This window comes from Cetorhinus maximus, chromosome 1 (genome assembly GCF_964194155.1).
Source record: "Cetorhinus maximus chromosome 1, sCetMax3.hap1.1, whole genome shotgun sequence".
NCBI classification, from domain to species: domain Eukaryota; kingdom Metazoa; phylum Chordata; class Chondrichthyes; order Lamniformes; family Cetorhinidae; genus Cetorhinus; species Cetorhinus maximus.
The window spans coordinates 136,048,028-136,069,707 of record NC_135879.1 but is presented as its reverse complement, the minus strand read 5'-3'; the positions used below and the strand labels follow the sequence as shown (position 1 = coordinate 136,069,707).

Genomic DNA, 21,680 nt, shown 5'->3' with positions numbered 1-21,680 from the left:
TAGGGTTCAACTGGGGGGCTGGTGGGGCAGCGTGGGGTGTAAAATGACGAGGAAAGGCAGGGGTGGAGTGCTTGTTGTCTGCCCACCTCCATGCCATTTTACCAGCAGGGGGAAGGTGGAGAATGGGTCTTCCGCCTTGAGGTCAATTGAGCCACTTAAGTAGCCAAATAAGAGTCTCTTCCCATCAGCACTGACATTTTACTAGTGATGGTTGAACCCTCCACTCTCTGGGAAGACCACCTACTGAACCCAGGCAGCCTCCCTGAGAATGTGGGGTGAGGGAGGGGGCCTCTGTTATTTGGGTGCTTGGTGTTGAAGTTCATTTGATAATTATTACCCATTCTGCAAGTTTATTAATATTTTCTTGTAATTTTTGCAGTCCCTCTCAGTATTGACTATCCCCCCAAAATTTGGTGTCATCTGCAAATTTATAAGTTGTGTTTTTGATTATAAAGTCACGTGTAGGCCAAACCAGGTAAGGATTCCCTCAAGGGCATCAGTGAGCCAGATGGGTTTTTACAACAATCTATGATTGCTTTATAGTCACCATTACTGAGACTAGCTTTTATTCAGCTTATCAATTGAAGTTAAATTCCATCAGCTGCCATGGTGGGATTTGAACTGATGTCCCCAAAACAGTAGTCCAGTTGCTTTATTATACTGGGCTATGGGGTTACTAGTCCACTGATATTACCACTACACCACCATCGCCCCCACCACTCCCTGGCCTCTGCTATTCTGAATTATGACCCTTACTCACAATCTCTGCTTGCTGTTTTGAAGCCATTGGCAATCCATTGTGCCATTTGTCCCCTAACTCTGCATTCTCTTACATTATTCATTAATCTGTTTTGAGGCACCTTATTGAAGGTCTTTTGAAAATCCAGAAAAATTACATCAACTGCATTACCATTGTCTTCTCTCAGTTACCAACTCAAAAAATTCAATAAGATTGGTCAAGCAAGATTTTCCTTTCTGAAACCAATGTTGACTATTCATTATTGTATTTTTCTTTTCTAGATGTTCTTCTATTCTCTCCTTTTGTAAGGATTCCATTATTTTTATGACCACCGATATTAAGCTAGTCTATAATTCCCTGGGCATGTTCAGTCTCCCTTCTTAAGTATAGAAATAACATTAGCTCTGGCACTGTACCTTTTTCTAACAAATTATTTAATAGTGTAGTAATGTCTCTGCTATTTCATCCCTAGATCCTTTTAAAGTGCGTGTATGTAATCCATCCATTTTGGCCAGGCACTTTATTCTCCTTGAATTTGATTACTTTATTCAATAGTGTTATCTCCCCGAGGGAGACAATTAACTTTTAAAAGGAAATTCAAACCCCCAGTTTTTAACTGAAAGAATCACGCCATAAGATTTCTTGTTTGAAGCAAAACCTTTTGCTGTCCAAGAATTAAACAAAGCAAGTCCTATTAACTTCATACTACATTTCATAAACCCTTAATATTCACATACAAGAATCTCAGCCGGACACCCCCTGTTCTATTTTATTTCCACCCAAGAGTTCCAGGATTATAGGATTTGAGGGTTCCTTCATTTCTCCTGAGACCAAACCCAGGTGCGCCACACTCTTAGGAATTCACTTTGCTCTTCCTCAGCTTCCCAGTCTAGCACTTAGGCTTCCAGTGCTCGCCCTCTGCGAGGATTCCACTGCTGATCTCTTCCACTAGCTTTACCAGGTAGATCTGACAATTTTAATTCCTTGTGCATTTGGACTTTTCATTCCTAGCGTGGGCTCCACTCGCAATTCCTGCTTAGTGACTCCAGATGAAGAACACTCCTGATTCTCAAATGTCACTATGCCCCTTATTCTGGCAGTTGGCAGCTATATCATTGCTTTCTCATAGGCCTGAATGTTTCGCTCATCAGGCGCGCGCGATCGGCGGGCCTGGGAGGGGACAGGAAATGGGCCCCCGACCGTGATTTCATGCTGGCTGGCCAATTAATGGCTAGCCAGTGTGAAATGCGTGCTGAGAAAGGCTCAGCTCTGCCATTGGGGGTGGAAAGTGGGTGGAAGAGGTGCTGGTGAGCGCTCCCAGTGAGATCCCTGAAGGCAGACAGCTGCCTTAGGGAACTGCAGACCTCCACATAATAAACAAAACAACAAAAATGCTGCAAAATATGTCCATGCAGCACAATCAAGCTCCTGAAAGCATACCTCATAAAAAAACAGTGCCTGGGTATCTCTTTTCATTTTATTTCCCCACGGAGATTTCATCCCGCCCTGGATCGAAGTTTGAGCAAAAATGTAAAGGCCACCTGGCCGATAGGCCCACATGAAAGTGGATGGGCCACAAAAAATCGCTTTCAATTGCCTCCTTAATGGGCACAATTGCCCACTTAATTGTCGGCAGGCACGCTTCTGACTGCCATGCGTGTCCACCGAGCGAGATAACACGCAAGTGCGCAACGCTCACCCGATGTCACCCTACGCTACTTCGTGGCCAGACGGGGCAGGCACAAGTCTGCCCACAGGATGTCAAATTCTGGGTTAGTCTTCCAAGCTGACTAACTGTTTCTGTGAGAAAACACACAAATTAAACCCAAAACAAATGACTGCCTTCCCATAATCTATTTCCACAGCAGCATGGAACATCTGGGATGTCCAGATAAAGATTTAAACTAATTATCTCCCTTTTCAAACCTATTCTTTGATCTGAAAAATATGTGGACACTAAGATTTTCCCGTGATCACCCTTTAAATTCTTTCTTTGAGCTGGGACCGCATGGATAATTTATACCTCATACGAAGACAACTGTAAACATTAAGGCTTTGTTTACCGACTTCCCAAACCCAGCCTATCCCATTTACCTCCCATTTAAAAATTCAGTTCCCAAAACTAAAAGTTATTTCCCTAAAACATAAGAATCGTGAAATGACATATTCATAACAATACATTGTTTTTTAATTTTAAATGCACTTACCTCATTACTCAGCTCATCATTCAATGTTAAGTCTACTTGTTCTACCTCCCTGATAAATACCGAAGCAAAATAATTATTTAATATTTCTGCCATTTCTCTATGATTACCTATGTATGATTATATAACTTATACTCAATTGTTTAAGCTATTCAGAATTTGTTTTGTTCTTTGCTCTTTTGCAGTAATTGTTATAATCTGAAATGAATTATATGAAATAATTGTGAAAGCAGATGCAACAGTAACTGTCAAAAGAAAAATTAGACGTACACTTGAAAAGGAAAAATTTTCAGACCTCTGGAGAAAGAACAGGGAAGCGGGACTATTTGTGTAGCTCTTTCAAAGTGACAGCACAGACAGGATGGGTCAAATGGCCTCCTCCTGTATTTTATGACTCTATGGTATAGTGGGGGTAATTTTAACTTTTATCCATGGGTGAAGAACTGGTGGCAGGAAAAGAAAATTGCATGAGGTGTAAAATAGATTCCAATTTGCATTGCCTGTTTTTTTTTCCCAACAATGTCTTTAATTAACCTTCATTTAGTGCCATGTTGACTTTGACCTAAGGATCTCTTCGACCTTTAACTATTTTGTCACCATAAGTGGTGTAATCTTATCCCCCGCTTATTTCTTCCTATGTGTAGTATCTTACACTTTTATTGAAGTTCGTTTGCCATTGTTCTATTAAATTGCTTTGCATGTTGAGCAAAGAGAGGATTCCACCAGTCTAGACTGGATGCAAAAGGGTAGTTCCCTAATTCCCTGCACTGTCCAATCTTTTTGCAATCATTTAACTTCGTAAGTTTCAAATTGTTCCTTTTAATCATATTTCTGTTCAACTTTCCCATTCTCTATTTCCAGACTAGCAAAAATAGATCCTAAATTATATTGATGAATGATTTATTTCTACTTTTTATTACAGGCGGGTAAGGTACAATTTGGCTACATTTATGGAATCAGTGTTTTGGGATGTTTGGCGATGCATGCACTGCTGAACCTGATGAGTGTTACAGGGGTCTCATATGGCTGTGTGGCCAGTGTCCTGGGCTATTGTCTCCTACCAATGATCATTCTCTCTGGCTGTGCAGTCCTCTTTTCACTCCAGTAAGTATCAAATTAATAATCAGGGGTATACATCTGTGATTGATTGGTGCAAAATTGATTTTGCAAAACTGCTAAATATTTCTGTCAAACTTTGAACTAGCTCTTGAAATCAACATATAAAATGACTGAAATTCTCCCAGAATAGCACTAGGTGGTGCTTTTGTCTATTCTGGTGACCTTGTGGACTAATAATGAAAGGAAATGAGCAAGTGCTCTAATGTGCAAACATCTAAACACAGGATTTAATTTTGGGGTGTTGCACAAAGTTAATGGGCAATTTTGTGGCAGTATAGAGATTGATAAACATTTTTGTTAGGCAACGATATTACAGGTTAAGGAACTAACGTGGGTCTATGGAGTTAAGATCAGCAATGATCTAATTGAATTGTGGAACAGGCCTGAGGGGCTGAATGGCCTACTCCTGTTCCTGTGACATAAGTTTGTTTTCTTTATGTCAAAGTTAACTTCACAATCTTTCAAAGGTACCAGCTTGATCTGCCATTACTTACTAATTTTGTAGTACAGTTCCCTTAAAAATGAACCCTGCTTTATATATTTAAAAGCTTTTGCAATCTATACCGCCATTGCTGATTATAAATGTCATTCCTAATATTTCTGTCTATGAGTTTTTAGTTGGTATTAGAGAACAGGCAGTTTAATTACATTTATTGGAGCCCATCACATAGAGGGTCAATTATTTCAGGTGCTACACTCCCTTTTCACCTTACATAATGTAATTGCTAATTCTTCCATCCTGCTGCTTCTGAAATGGAAAAAAAAAAGTGCCTTGGCCTGTCCTAGAGCTAGCCTATTCTGCACTGTAGAATGTGCTGGATCTGAAAAGGCTTAATTGCCTTTCGGAATTTACAGCATTCTGCCAGTGGAATATTTTGTACAATATATTCAGTTGTCATGAGAAATCCTGTTGAGTACTTTCCACAATATTTTATTAAATATTTGGAACAATTGTCATTAAAATAACAGGGACAAATGCTATCCTGTAAATATCTCTGCAAAATTGCCACCAAGCTAACAAAACATCCTGATTATCAGGTGTGTAACCGTACTGTACTGAATGCTATACAATTACACCAGCAGAGTCATTGAATGAATACATCTTTCTTCAAATGCACTTAAACAAAATGCAGAACCATTCCAGCAATAAATAAACCAATGTAAAATGCTGATCAAAAATTTCAAAAAATAATTACTGAGATTTCCTGTTACGTATTTAAAAATGATGTAAACATTGTCCTTGGTTGGTGTTAAAGGTGAATTAAGTAATCCATTTCACTACTTGACTATCGTGTGGAGAATAGTACATTCTATATTGATAATGCAGCTCAGTTTACCCATGCAGCATCAATGAAAGATAGACTCTTTCTGTTTCTAATGAAGTCCAAAGGTGCTTATATCTAAATTATCCCTGTCCTTCTGTCTGCATTTTGCAGTGTGTAACTGAGAACAATAGACCTATCTTACCTCAACCACATGTACATTTAGTAATGCGCCAAATTAATGAACCAAAGAAGCTTACAGCACTGAAGGAGACCATTTGACACACATGTCTGTGGCAGCTCTTTGCTAGAGCAATGCAAAAATAATCTTACTGCCCTACTCTCTCCTCATAGCTTCGTATTTTCCACCACTTTAAATATTTATCCAGTTTTCACTCATATGATAAAATGGTTTCTACCTCAAGCATTCCCTGTGGTAAAACATTCCATGTTCCAACCATCACTTCTGTGCAGAGAAATTTCTCAGAACTACCTTTGTACCGATTGTAAATTGATAACCCCTCGTTACTGAGTCTGAGCCAGAGGAAGTAGATTTTCCTGATTCACTCTCTTAAAAACTCTCATGTTAAAATTTTGGACAATTCCAAACATGGAAAGTGGTCAGTTTACAACAGCATTTTATTTATTGTTGAGTTGTATTTTCCAGCTATAAAACTTGATGGAAAATGAGAGTTGCACTGAATATGGTATCTGCAAAGCTTCTTGAAAGGGTTATTTGTCCACTACTTCACAAGACCTTTCGTTAATTTTTTTTCCTATAAAGCCAAGAGACTATTTTAGCAGGCAAACTTTAAAATACCTGTTACAATTCAAGTTTCTTCAGAATGCCCCATATTCAAGGGGCAGAATTTTGAGGTCGGTGGGCGGGCCCGGGAGCAGCCGGGAAACAGCCCGTCGCCTGTGATCAGCCCCTGACTGTGATCTCAGGCTGGCTGGCCAATTAACGGTCAAGCAGCATGAAGCACGCACTGAAATTCTCAGCGATGCTGGGGTGGGAGTGGGAGGAGGGCAAGCGCTGCAGTCAGCGCGGGTGCAGGGGGGCGCGCAATGAAAGCTCCCTGAAGTCAGAAAGCCGCCTCAGGGAGCTGAAGAATTTAAAACCATCAAATAAAGATTTTAAAATGCAGAAAAAATGTCCACACATTGGGCTCGCTCACCTAAACATATGGGCCAGGATTTTTCAGTCGTCGTGCGGGGGTGGGCCCGACATGCGGCGCCTAAAAAGACGTCATCGCAATATTTCGTTCGGCAGGCACACACCGGAGTCGGCTAAGCGCCCGCTGATATTTAAAAGGCCTGTTAAGGCCATTAATGAACTAATTAAGATCAACTTTATGCTGCCCGTCCAACCTTACAGTTGGCGGGCAGGCGAAAAGGCCAAGCGGCTTTTACGTTTTTTAGGAAATCTCATCCGCGAGTGGGATGAGGTTTCCTAAAGCTTTTATGAATTAAATTTTTTAAAATTCTGAAATATGAAAACATGGCCCATGAGGGGGCATATTTAATTCAATTTTTATACCATTTACTTATTTATTTCAAAAGTATGTCAATCTCCCTGAGGCAGCTCCATGCATGCGCGAAAGAACGCTGGACCCGACTCTCCCTCCTCCTCCAGCCCGCATGGAGCACTACTGCTCGCATCTTATGTTGGGTGGGCCTTAATTGCCCTGCCTGCGTAAAATGGCAGCGTGGAGCCGATCGTGTGTGGCCGTCGTCTCTGCAACCGCCCCTGCCCACTCCCGCAGAGCCCACCCGACACAGGAAAAATTCAGGCCATAGGTTCCGCCCAAACATTTTAATTTAAAAAAAAATTAATATCGGAAACCTCATCTCGCCATTGGATAAGGTTTCCTCAAAAATTCAATGGCCGACTGGGCAATTTGCCTGCCTGCCAACCGTAACGTTGGACGGGCAGCAAAAACTCCGGGTTAATTAATGCATTATTGGCCTTAATAGGCCTCTTAATTGTCGGTGGGCGTGCTGCTGACTTTCTCGCACGCGCCTGCCGACCAAAATATTGCACAACGTCACCATGCATTATTTTACACTCGGGTGTGTCGGGCATGCGACTGCACGTCGAGCGAGAAACCCTGCCCATGTTTTCGTCAAAATTCAGCTTGCATAGGCAAGCCCACACTGCCGGTAAACTGAAACTTGACCATATGTGTCTAATATTGGCACATAACATTGGTACGAGGAAAGCAGCTAGCCCTCCTTGAAAGCGGAATGCATCTGAAATATTACAAGCTATCTGTCATGTGCTCCAATCTCTCTAAACTGGTGAAAACTCCATGCTGCAGTCCAGATAGCTGAAGCTTATTGAATTATACAAGTGAATAAACCAGAAGGCTAAAAGTACAACAATTAAGTCTTATTACTTTAAAATTTAATTTCTTGAGCCCAAATAACAAGGACCTTTTGAGGTGCCTTATATACTTCAGTAAATACATCCTGCTGCTTGATGGAGTCTGGCCTCAACACAATGGAACTAATGAACTAGAGAAAGCTTTCCATATTCATCCCAGATTTGGGCAGCTTCTGCCCACGTGATTGTCAATCAAAATCAATTTCAAAGGCATAAAAGTGGCTTTCAAAGTATCGGAAAAAAGCAGAGCACTCTAATGAGACAACTATTATAATAATCTGCTGACCTTTAGACTGCATGCACTGATGTGAGATTGCAGGCACACCTCCATTTAACCCGTCAAATGACTGAAGCAATTTCAGTTGGTTTTAAGTATTGGCAATTGTCTGCTCCAACACCAATGATTTATATTACTAGTTCTATTGCCCTGATAAGATTTACTTCTTCTGACACTTGTTAGTCAATACAATATTTTGATCCAAAGTATGTATTTGTAGCTTATGGGAACCTATAAATTCACCCATTGTTGTTTTATAAAAGATCTAAAATTTAGTTACCTATAGTTTAAAGGCCAACAGGGCATTCATAACCAGGAGCAAATACCTGACGCAATTTAACATAGTGAGGTCTCAGATGGAGCAGTGTATGCCCCTATCCACCCTATACATACAGAAAGACAGAAACAAATGCCTTTTAGTTAACAGTTACAGAAAACAACTGAAATTTGACCATTTTTACCTAGCTAAAATTCTATATAAAATATAGGATAACTCCTGAATTAAAACTGGACCTGGTATTTTCAGGGCACCTGGGCAATGCTATTTGTCAGTCTTTATATGTGCAACGATGATATTGAGATCACTGGCATGTTTTGTTTGTCAGCAAAACTGCTTCTCTCATTGCCCTGATGTGCTTTGTAGCAATTGTTTTCTACAAATAATTCACATGCTAGATCACTTGAGAGGGTACTGAGAGCCAACCACATAGTGTGGTTTAATATCACAGTTAGAGCAGATTAAATCAGGGCGAGAGAAAATTAATGAACCAGTTTGGTTTTTACAACAATCCCTTAGCTTTCATGGTCATAGTTTCTAGTACCCCACAAATTGCCAGATAAATCGAATTCAGTTTTACAGCTTGTCTTGGCAGCTTTGATCTTAGGGACTCTAGTTGGTAGTGTAGCGATTATGTAAATATTTTCACAATTTTGATAACACAGGAAATATCCCAACTTTACGTTATGGCAGAGATCTCCAAAGCCACAAATGTATGTTGCAGTTGGAGTGTTGTCCAATGGTTTGAGAGTCCTGCATGGGGATGCCATTCGATTGTACCATCTGCTCAAACCCTTACCCAAAGTACAGCTCCATTTAAGCACAAGTGCAGGTCTTGTACTTACAGATCTCTGACTGCCAGTGAACTTTTAAATGTTAAAAGGGAACTAGCTTTAACATTAGTAGCTATAATAACAGGCGGCATTACTCTTACCACTATGAAACCAGCATGCTGTGAGACTATGTAAACATTTTGAATTAACCCAGACAGAACTGCAGTTGTACAACTCATTGCTGCAATTAAATAATCATAGTTCTGATATTAATGGTGAGATGGGATTGGTGTGGAGGGGTGTGGTAGCATGGAGAAAATCCAGTCAGCAAGGCCAGGAGTGGATAGCGGCCCTGCCGATCTTAACCGCAGAGCCTTATTAAAATAACTTGCTGTGGTCTCCTGCCCAACTTCCCACTAAATTAAAAACCAGGCGAGTGCGAGTGCCAACAAGCAGCTGCAGGGCCCAGCCTGAGATCTGTGAGGACAGCGCCCAGCAGTCAGTGATGTGTCTTGTTGCAATCAATTTGGAAGGATCTTGCATAATTGAGCCTGTCGGGGATGGGGGGGCCTAGCCTGGTGCAAGGGAGGCCCAAGCCTTCCGAGCCCTGAAGCCGCACGCATGCCCATCTGGACCCAACAAAGAAACCTGGAAAACAAATTTAAAACTTACTTTCTGACCTCTTCAGGCCCAGGATCTGGCTCCTGACAGATTTTGCCTGGCAGGGGAGCTGACAGTCCCCCATACTCAGGCTTTAAGTTGGAATTGCAGATGGGGTCCTGATAACATCATTTGACCTGATCTGCATATATAAAACTTAAGGCTGTGCTTCTTTCCTGCAGGTGTCCTGCTCTTCTGCCAAAAGAGCAGGTTATCATGGGAATACAGCAAGAAGGAAGTGGGATTGGAGGGTATAAGTAACTGTCCCTTTGGACCAGTTTTGTGCCAGGTGGTCGCAGTTGAAGTCACACGCTATGTTATAGTGATCCAATATATGGAATATAGTTACACTGTTTATTTATTTATTTTCTCTGTCATATTTCTTATTTATTTTACCTACCTTTAAATCTCCTTGCACCATACCTCAACCAACATCACTAGAAACAGATTATCTGATTATCATCATAATGCTGTTTGTGGCCTTTGTGAAATATTGCCTGCATTACAACAGTAACTACACTTCCAAAACAACTACCCGGTTGTAGTGTTTTGGGGTGCCCTGAGGTCAGGAAATATGCCATATTAATGCAAATCTTTCTTTAAACATGCTCTGCACATCTGTATGCACGCATAGACATAGCTACACTTTATTCTAAGCAAGTGTCAAATCATGACTTACCATATAATAGTACCATTAAACACTACCTGGCAAGTCATTTGAAGAGGATAATCCAAATGGAATTCCTTACCATTTTTATATGTATAGCTTCAGCAGCAAAGACTAAAAAAAAAACAAATGAAAACCACTTGTGGCATAATATCATCATTTCTTTCAGATCTGATAGGCAAACACATCAGTCACTGCGGCTGCTATGATTGCACAATCATGACTTTTGGAGATTAGATTCCTGCTAAGATTGATTCTGTTATATTATCTGCATTTGAATAGTCACCCTGCACACCAGCATTGTGCAAACATAACCATTGTACCCTCTATTGGCTAATGGATTTTCACCTATAGATGTATTCTTTATTCCTGTTCTATTATCAGTAAGACAGATAATTGCCAAGGAGTACTGGTGGGAATTTGCTATGCTTCAGTATAAAAAGTTGTTTAAGAAGGCTCTGGGTGACAGTAACATATGGTATGTTTGACAAATATAAGACCCATATAATACAGAAAAGTGCTGTATTTTGGAGAAACAAGTTAATGCAATAGGTTAGCACAGGATCTGGATTCAAATTCAATTTTCACTGACAAAATAAAAATACCCTGCCTCTGCTGAATGCAAGGCTCCTAAGTGATTGTAATTTCTAGTGAGAACACCACAATTTTGCACAAATTGGTACAGGCTTGACTCCCCTTAAATATTATTCTTATCCAACTGGTGAAACAATTTCACACAAGTATTTACACAGTTAAAATCAGTCCATGCTGACATCATATACCGATAGTGCTTCATAAAAGTTACCTGGGGGCCGGGAGTAGGAATTTGAAAGTACCCGAAAACAGATGCAGCCATTCCACGATTAACCTGTGCCCATTGCTTCCTATGTGTGCAACATACCAACTTTGTGGTGTCTGCTAAGTTGCATGATTACCATGTGCAGCCGGCATTAAATGTGCTGGTGAAGGGCTGCACATCTTAGGAGGGGGCCAAACCCTGTGCGAGGTTAGTAACTACTTAAAGACAGCCTGCACTTTTTAAAGAGAAGACATATTCTGGCTGGTGTAGGTGCTAAAATTGTTTATGAAAGAGAGCCCGGGCAGCAAGAAGAGTGAATTATGGTGCAACAGGGGAGAGAGCATGCTCCAAGATTCTCTGCCGCTGCAAAAGATGCCTTGGTGCAGGAGATGAGGAGAAGCGAAGATGTGATCCATCCATTGTTGGGTGGGGTGCAGGATGCCCTCAACGCCAACTTTATGCAGGCAGAGGAATCAGGTAGCTATTGTGGTTAATGCCAGGGATCAAACTCTGAAGCCCTGCATGCAGTGCCATAAATGGTTCAATGACCCCACAAAAATGGTCAAGCTCAGTAATTGCACCTAAAAATGCCATATTCCACCAACTGTACCACTAGCCACATATGCTGCTCAATGCACCACACTCCCATTACTCCCATACCAACAATCTCTAGCAATCACAACTCCGAGCTAATGTTCATAGCCCCACCTCACACTCACACACTTAGTGCAGCTGCAAGCTTCAAACCCATTTCTCATAGCTTGCACATTTTGACAGCAATTTAACCATGACAGCCTTATCATTCAAGCAATTGTACCAAACTCACCAATATACTTCCCTCTCTCTTGTAAGGTGACACATAATTGGAGGCAGCTTTACCTAACAGGTGGGAGGCAGGTGAATGGGAGAAAGGAACTTGGTGAAATTGAAATCAATGGGAAAAGAATATTGAGCAAATTGATGGAGCTGCAGGCTGGCAAGTCTCCGGGTCCTGATGGACTACATCCTAGGGTCTTAAAAGAGGTGACTAATGAGGTAGTCGATGCGCTGATGTTAATTTTCCAAAATTCACTAGATCCTGGAAAGGCTCCATCAGATTGGAAAGTAGCAAATATCACCCCTATATTCAAGAAGGGAGGGAGGCAGAAAACAGGAAACTATAGGCTAGTTAGCTTGACATCTGTTGTGGGGAAATTATTAGAATTGATCATAAAGGAGGTTAGAGCGTGGCACTCAAGACAATAGGGAAGAATCAGCATGATTTTGTGAAAAGAAAATCATGTTTTACCAACTTATTGGAGTCTTTTGAAGGAGTAACATGCACAGTGGATACAGTAGATGTACTGTACTTGGATTTCCAGAAGGCATTTGATAAGGTGGCACATCAAAGATGATTATGGAAAATAGCGCATGGTGTAGTGGGTAATATATTAGCATGGATAGAAGATTGGCTGGCTGGCAGAAAGCAGAGAGTATGCATAAATGGGTCTTTTTCTGATTGGCAAGATGTGACGAGTGGAGTCCCACAGGGGTCTGTACTGGGACCCCAACTTTTTATGATTTACATCAATGACCTAGATGAGGGGACTGAAGACATGGTAGCTAAATTTTCAGATAACACAAAAGTAGGTAGGAAAGTATGTTGTGAAGAGGACATGAGGAGGTTGCAGATGGATATAGATAGGTTGAATGAGTGGGCAAAGATCTGGCAAATGGAGTTAAATGTGGGAAAATGTAAAGTTATTCACTTAGGCAGGAAGAACAAAAAAGCAGAGTATTACTTAAATGGAGAACGGCTGCATAATTCTGAGGTGCAGAGGGATCTAGGTGTTCTTGTACTTGAGTCACAAAAAGTTGGTATGCAGGTACAGCAAGTAATTAAGAAGGCTAATGGAATGTTATTCTTTAGTATGAGAGGGATTGAACATAAATGTACGGATGTTATGCTTCAGTTATACAGGGTATTGGTGCGACCGCACCTCGAATATTGTGTGCAGTTTTGGTCTCCTTATTTAAGGAAGGATGTAAATGCATTGGAGGTGGTTCAAAGGAGGTTTACTAGACTGATACCTGGAATGAGTGGGTTGTCTTATGAGGAAAGGTTGGACAGACTGGGCTTGTTTCCATTGGAGTTTAAAAGAGTGAGGAGTGATTTGATTGAAGTATACAAGATTCTGAACAGCTTTGACAAGGTGGATGTGGAAAGGATGTTTCCTCTTGTGGGTGAGTCCAGAACTAGGGGGCACTGTTTTAAAATTAGGGGTCACCCTTTTAGGACAGAGATGAGGAGAATTTTTTTCTCTCAGAGGGCTGTGTGACTTTGGAACTCTCTGCCTCAGAAGGTGGCAGAGGCAGGATCATTGAATATGTTTAAGGCAGAGGTAGATAGATTCTTGTTAGACAAGGGAGTCAAAGGTTATCGGGGTTAGATGGGAATGTGGAAATCGAAACACAAGAAGATCAACCATGATCTTATTGAATGGCAGAGCAGGCTCGAGGGGCCAAATGGTTCACTCCCGTTCCTATTCCTTATGTTCTTATGAAAACTCTTAACTCAGTTAGTTTGCCATGGTCTGGGGGTGGTGGGGGGTGGGAGAGCAGCTAAAGGACAAAAGTTTCTATGCTTCATTGCTAAGGAATGCAGATGAGAACTCGCACTTGGATTGGTAAGACCAAATTTATGGGATAGAAATTCCCCCCCCTCCCCTTGTTGGGTGGGTTGTGTGGGGGCGGGTGTGGACCCAATCTGTGAATCTGTGATTGGGTCCGCACTGCCATTTTATATGGGCGGGCCAATTAAGGCCCGCCCAGCGTGATGTGCACCCAGAAGCGCTGTGCGCTCCCTGTGCTGGGATGGGGGGGAGGGGAGGTTGCCTGATTCGGGAGTGCGCTCTTTTATGTGCATGCGAGATAAGTTTTAAGTTTTAAAAGTTTAATTAAGGAGATTCTGGGCAAGGAGGTCAGCCCTGGCTGCTTGGCGTGAGTGTGCGGCTGCTCCAGGGTCACAAATCAGATGAGCCCTGCAAGGTTTCACTCAGGTGGGGGTGACAGGGCTGCAATGGCAATGCAGGTACAGGGTGAACTAATCAATGCTCCTCTCTCCTTTCAGGAGAAGACAGCACACAATAACGCTGGATGGATATGGACTGGCAGAGGCCAGGCCCAATTACTCATACTCACCAGATACGAGCAGGAGGCTCTCGAACTGGAGAGGTCTACCAGCAGGGCCCAGGTCTACCAGCAGCAGTGAGGTTGGGGTGCCAATGGGAGGTAAGAGGGCCGTGCACTGAGGTCACAATGTCTGTCATTGCAACCATTCCACTGTTGACTGTTTATTGAATTCAGCATCCAACATGGGTTTCCCAATGATTATGGAAGGAGGAGCGCATCCTGATCTGGGGGCCAGGCGTGCACATTAACAGTGTTATGACGTCAACTAATCAAATGTCCTTGTTCTTCCTTTCAGCCTCACCGGAGCACGCCCAGACTGAGGAGGCAGAGGGCCCGCCACTGACATCCGAGGGCCCTGAAGAGATACATGCACCAGCATCACACCATCTCAGCCAGGCAGGCACCGGCGCAGATATCAGCACCTCGGTAGGGATAAGATCGTCGGCTAGTGTCCCGGGGCACAGCGGTGAGGGCACTTCACACTAGCTTGAGGTGCAGGTGGAGGCAGAGAGTGCCCATGGCGCCGGCAGTTGGAGGTCTGCAGAGGACCAGGAACATGCTCAGTCAGTGGCTGATGATGGGCCTCTGGAGTCGTACCTGAGGCAGCAGATGCTGGAAGTCCAGCAGGGTCTGCGGGAGGATCTGGCGGAGATACATGAGGGAATGCGTGCCATGGTCTCCGTGATGGAGGAGTCCATTTGGAGCATCAGCAATGCATTGACCTTCATGGCCGAGTGCAATGCCTCCTCCATGGAGAGGGTGGTGAATCTCATGGAGAGACTCCTCCAGGAGATCAATCAGGACTTCCTGGGGATGCACTTGGTCTTGCACGCCCTCACACCGGCAATGACCTCAGCTGGTCAGTGTCAGTGTGGGAGATGGATTGGGCATCCAGTATCCCAGCAAGGTGCCCATCCATCAATGGTGAGCAGGGAGGTCCAAAGCGACCTGACGTTGGCGCACGAGCTGCTTGTCGTCTCTGTGGGCTCCTCTCAGGGCGCTCCGGATCAGGGCAGCAGTTCCTCTGCCCCTCTGCCAGTGACCGTGGCATCCAATGAGGCTGCGGCGACTGGGGAGATGCCAGCCGTGCCACTGACCGCCCTCTCCCAGTCAGGGCCATCACAGGCTCCACGGGCCAGAGGATGCCCGCCAAGGTCATCAAGGCCAACAGGACAGCAGAGTGAGCAGGCTGTCTCCAATGGCAGTGCCAGCGAGGGGGGAGCACCTAGACATATCACCTATAAACGTAAGCGTAATGCACCTTAGGCACAACACGGGCTTATCACTAGTGGTTTTGTGTTGCTTCTCATTCAGTGTGCTATTCAACACCTTCTAATGCACTTTCATTTCTGTATTGTAGCATGAAATCATTAAATGTTTTAGTTCTGATCAAGCCTCAGGGTGTTCCCTTACTTCTGCGGGCGTACGGGAACCCATGATGTTTTGAGTATCTTGTTTGTCATTGAGCTTTATTGACAAGGCACATGGTCAATGTTCCTAACCAGGCAGATGTTGCTCTCAGGTATCGAGTATGGAGCCTACAGCCCTGGCGTGTGCTAGAAGCCCATCTATGGTGGGCTAGCTGAAGGATCATTGGGCAAAGCCTCCTGGGCATCCCTGCCTCCCTGGAGGTTATCCGGGTCAGTGTCTATCCTCTCAGCGTTCTCCAGTGCGTGCTCATCCTCGGACTCACTACTGGACTCATCGTCTGCAGCCAGAGCATCTGCGTCTACATCTTCTTCCTCCACTGCGTCCCCCTCTCCAGTGCCAAATTGTGGAGAGCGCTGCATGCAACCACTATCAGTGACACACAATCTGGGGGGTATTGTAGTGCGCCCTCTGAACGGTCCAGGCATCGGAAGCGCATCTTGAGAAGACTGATGGCTCTCTCTGCCACAGCCCTTGTGGAGATGTGGCTCCTATTGTCCCGCTGCTCAGCTTCTGTTCTTGGATGGCGGAGAGGCATCATGACCCACTTTCTGAGGGGATAGCCCTTGTCACCCAGCAGCCATCCATCCAGCCGGGCTGGAGCACTGAAGAGCCTCAGCACCTGGGAATGTCTGAGGATGTACGCGTCATGGGAGCTGCCAGAGTACCTTGCACAGACTTGTAGAATCAGCATCCTGTGATCACACACTATCTGCACGTTCATGGAGTGGAAGCCCTTCCTGTTGACGTTGGCATCCGGCTCAGTCCTGGCACCTTGATGGCCACATGTGTGCAATCAATTGCACCTTGGAGCCCAGCAATGGTCGCGAAGCCTCTGGCTCACTGTGTCTGGCTGGCATCGTCCAAGCAGTAATCCATGAAAGTCAATGCAAGCCTGAACAGAGTGTCTGTCACCAGCTTGACACAAGTGAGGACAGCTGACTGGGACACTCCGCAGAGATCACCCACCGACCCCAGCAAAGAGCTGGAGGCATAGAAGTTGAGGGCAGCCATGACCTTCAGCGCCATTGGCATGGGGTGTCCATCCATACAGTTGGAGCTGATCTCAGGTCCTATCATCTGACAGATGGAGGTCACTGTCTCCCTTCAGAGACGGAGCCTCCTTCGGCACTGCCCCTCAGACATATTGAGGTAGCTGCATCGCTGCCTGTAAACCCTGGCAGCAGGATAGTGACATCTTCTGTGGCCCCTCCTGCCTTGCACTTCGCTGTTGGCCCTATGCCCCTTGTGCCTGGGCCTGTCCTCCCATAGGTGGCTCCCCTGGAGGCTGAATATGGACTCCTGGCCTCCTTCCTCTTCTGGCCCTCTCTTCCTCCTCAGAGTAGGTGCCTCCAGTGGAGAGCATAACCCCCATTCCCAGGGTAAGTGAAGGCTGTCTGAAACCTGCAAGGCCCCAAGAATGATGTTTACTCCAGAGTCCTGACCTGAAACCTGTTATCCCTGAAAAAGCAGCTCTGAAGAGATTTGCAGTTCTCTTGTTCACACAAGCAAGTAGCAGTAAGTTTCTAAAGTAAATGATTAACAACTAGCATTGGCGAGCCCACTCATCCCTCTAATCCCGGCCATGGATGAGGTTTTTAAAAATGTGGCCTACCCGCCTGTCCTTTGCACCCATGCAACGCTCTGAAAATCACACGGGCTCTGAAAAATCGGGGTGTATTAATGGCTCAAGGGCTTTAAGTGGCCCGTTAATTAATGGCGGGCGCGCCTCAGAGCTCATAGCGCCCGCCCACCGAAATATCGCGATGGCGCGCAGTGACGTCAGGATGCACGCCCGACGTCATCACATGTCATTTTACACGTCAGTGTGTCGGGCCCGTCCCTGCACGCTGGCATCAAAATTCTGCCCGTAAAGGTGGGATATATGTGTGGTAAGACAGCGGGCATGAGTGACCTGCAGCCAAGACAGGATGCAAGTGTAGCACAGGTACTAGCTCGCCAGAGGGCAAGGTTGCACATGAGTTCTGCTGCAGATTGGACTCAGATAAACACTTTGATGGGTTGGAATACAGAAGAAGGCCGATGGGCATACACATGAAATGCTTAGTGCATTGGCAGGCCTGTTAGAAAGCCTCCGTGCAATGTGAAGGAACATGGAACTGTCTGGCTCTAAATTTGTTACTGGGCTTTGCACAGAGCTTGAAACTCATCCCTCCCAGTGTGTAAGTGGTGGCCAATTACAATAGCATGCTTAAGGATCGAACTATAACGCTGTGTGTGATGGCTGATGGCTCAGCTTCCTTTACTGCAAAAGCAACAGCCATCCAATATTTCGATGCTGCCTTGGAAGCTCAGACTGAGACAGATCAAATTGCTACCATGCAGGCTTAGGCTGCTGCTGTCATGGCTGTCGATACCTGTGCTCATAGGGGCGTGAAGAGTGTCACAGCAGTCCAGCAACCTACCCTCCAACGGATTACTAAGGTGGCTGAGATGCTGCTCCAGTAGAGTGACAGTGGACTCCTTGAAGCACAAACCTGCTGTCCTCTATCAAGCTGACAAGCATTCATGTTCCGACCCCTGCTACTCCACCCTTGCTGCTGTTGCCTGTCAGCCAGGCAGCCCAAACTGCTGCTGCCCATGTGGGGGTGGTATAGCCTGAGAGCTGCTCAACATCACACTGCAAAGTCAGCTGCATACCCTCCCCACTGTAAGTTCACAGCTTTCCAGCAACTGGAGTAGCTTTGTGTAGGAGCACCAGGCTAGGCAAAGGCACGTGGAAGACTAAGGGAATGCACAAGGGTGATTAGACATTTGTATAAAATAGGTCATGGCTGGATGTATAAATTGGATTGGAATGTGTATTTTGTGCTGGCTTTTGTTTTATATTGTTCCCCAAATGAACAAAACGGAAGGGAAGGAATGGGATTGTTGGTGAATGGGTGAATGGGTAATTGAGCTTATGTTTACTGATATTGCTGTTCAATGAGTCATTCACAGACAGCCCAGCAGAAAGGCGATGTGCTGATTGCCTCCTCTTTCTCCTCCTCTTCCTCTTCATCCTCCTCCTCAGCTGGTTACCGTATAGCTAGTGGTAAGGGCTGTTCCCTCGTGATGGTCAGATTGTATAGTATGTAGCGCAACCCTTAACAGCCAATCTGCCACATACTACAGGACTCTTCTGGAGTGTTCTAGGCAGCAGAAGCATTATTTCAGCACACCAATGGTCTGCTTTAAAACAATTCATGTGGCAGTATGGCTTTTCTTGTGTGCAAACAACCCACATGCAAGTTGCTTGTGCCCTGAAGTCATGAACCATGTTGTCAGTGGATAGTTCTTTGCCACCCAATAGCCACCCTCTGGTTTGTCAGGGTAGCAGACAGGATGAAGGCATCATTACTGTTGCCAGGATACTGGACATTGACCTGCAAGATACTCTCTTTCTGCCTATGGTCACAGACCAGCTGAAAATCGAGGGATTGAAATCCTTTTCGGTTATGGCATATCTCAAAGCTGACAATGGTTAGCAATGGCACCCTGCACCGTAAGAAAACCTGAAATCTTCATGAAGCAGCATATTCATTCCATGTGGTTTGTGGCAGAAGAAAATGAAATGTATGAATGCAGAGCCTTATAGTGACCTCCTTTGTGAAAGAACGAATGGCAAACTGGGAGATGTTTCAGATATCATCTGTTACAGCATGAGATGTACGTGCTTGCACCAGATGCCATTTTGAAGCCAAACAAGTGCTACAAAACCACACACTAAGGAGTTGAATTTTGTAGCCAGCATCATTTCAGTGATGGAGCAGTGGTGGGTGGCAATGCAGTCTTCAGGGGAAATGACTAGGAACAGAGAGAAGTTCACAGTCTAAAATAACATTAAGTTTTGTAACAGAAATAACTAACTGCATTTTGTGTGAGTTGTTGGGGAGATGGTGGCATAGTGGTAATGTCACTCGATGAGCAATCTAGAGGCTGAGGCTAATGTTCTGGGGACATGGATTCAAATGGCATCTGGTAAAATTGGAATTCAATTAATAAATCTAGAATATAAAGTTATCCTCAGTGATGGTGATCATGAAGCAATCATCAATCACCACAAAAACCCATCTGGTTCACTAATGTCCTTCAGGGAAGGAAATCTGCTGTCCTTACTTGGTCTGGCCTACATGTGACTCCAGACCCACAGCACAGCAATGTGACTGACTCTTAACTGCCCTCTAAAGTGACCTAGCAAGCCATTTAGTTCAAGGGCAATTAGGGATGGGCAACAAATGCTGGCCTTGCCAGCGACACCCACATTCATGAATGAATAAAGAAAAAAAGTTGCCTGCAAAAAGGGTGAAACCAATGGTTGAATAATTCATCAGCCTGGAAATCACTGCAGGCTGTGTTACTGTATGATTGCTAATATCAAATTGCTCTATTAACTATTTTAATGGAATTGTTAACACATTTAAAATGAGCAGGTTATTGCCTCAGTGCAATTGTGTTAGATATTCATAGGATAACATCTTCCTCTATAATTTCCAGGCTCTAGTTTTAAGAAAGAAACTAATTATTACATTTTACTCACAAAACCTACTCCTATTTTGAATTAACCTATTTTCTGATTTCTGCATTTGATTCCTGCAGCGGCTGCATTGGCTAAAGTGAAGAAATCAAAACTCACCATCCTCATCATTTTCCCCATATTGATTACACTTCAGTATACTAATCTTTATTGTTTTCTTAAACTGAAATGCAGCCAAACTTGAAAGAAATTATGCAAATAGCAGAAGATTTATTTAATATTTGGATTTGGCATTGTGAGGCTGATTAGGTCTGACATGATAACGTGCTCTGTCTTGTTAATCACAGGGGAGTGATTGGAATCCCGCTCGCTTTGATTGTCATTGGATGGTGCAGTCTATCAGCCTCAAAAATGTTTATCTCTACATTGGCAATGGAAGGACAACAGCTTCTTGTCGCCTACCCTTGTGCCATACTGTATGGGATCTTTGCACTTCTGACAGTTTTCTAAGTTTGTGATTTCAATGCTAAATGTAGTTTCAGTTTTGTTTTAAATGTACATTATGTTTTCCTTAATGCAATTTTGAGATTCAATAATAATAAAAACATAGTTACCTTTAAAGTCTGTGCACACCATATTGCTTTTGGGCTAGCCAAGTTTTTCCACATGTTACTGAGAAATCTGTATTAATAGAGCTTCATTATGGAGTGTATATTTCCTTTCCATAGGGTCACATTTTACTTACCTAAGCCCAGGGAATTTAGGCACAGATCAGCTTGCTCCCCTTACTAAATTGTGCATTGGAGACTTACTGCAATTTAATGAGTTAAAACAACACAGTTTGCCAGCAAAGGAGCCAGTCACAGAGGATTCATTCAGTTCTGAGCTCCCATCACAAGATATAACACCTTGAAGACATATGACCACAAAGAGACAACATGACAGTTTATACATTGCATAGTTAATTGTGTAGGGGGTGGTTGTGTGTGTTAGTTTCACCTCTGACTTCTGAGTGGTTTGAATTGCTCCCACTCCCTGGGTTCTAGACCTTGGACTTATTTGGGGGGTTGTGACAAAGTGCAGCAGACAACTGGTTTTGGTGCAAGAAAAACTGAGTTTATTGAAGTCACAAATGAACTTATAACATTAGGATTACACTGAGACGATGCAGACCTACAAAGTACACTTAGTTAAGAATGGGGAACACACAGCATAACGAGGGAAAATTACGCTACTAATCCCCTTACCCTTGTCCCACCCCCAAAACCTAACTAAATTGAACTAGGAGAGGTCAGGGATCATGCTCACCAACCAGGGTTCCTTGACAGTTCAAAATCCAGCCAGGTAAGCCGGTTGCATTTTTGGGGTATGCTCTTTGTGTCCTCTGGGGCCTGCCATCCCCACGTGGTCCTGGTCTGTGGAATCTGCGAAGGTTCTTCAG

At 43.9% G+C, this 21,680-nt stretch overlaps 1 protein-coding gene across 1 annotated transcript in view; it reads left to right on the top strand.

The window, feature by feature from the left end:
- Positions 1 to 20,860, top strand: part of LOC144688266 (protein YIPF5-like) — an 81,446-nt gene extending 60,586 nt beyond the window's left edge. The window contains exons 5-6 of the mRNA XM_078554735.1: positions 3,866 to 4,047; positions 20,587 to 20,860. Of these exons, the coding sequence (XP_078410861.1) occupies positions 3,866 to 4,047; positions 20,587 to 20,749 (345 nt within the window). The 3' untranslated portion in view covers positions 20,750 to 20,860. The remainder of the gene's footprint in view (positions 1 to 3,865; positions 4,048 to 20,586) is intronic.
- Positions 20,861 to 21,680: the final 820 nt, after the last annotated feature.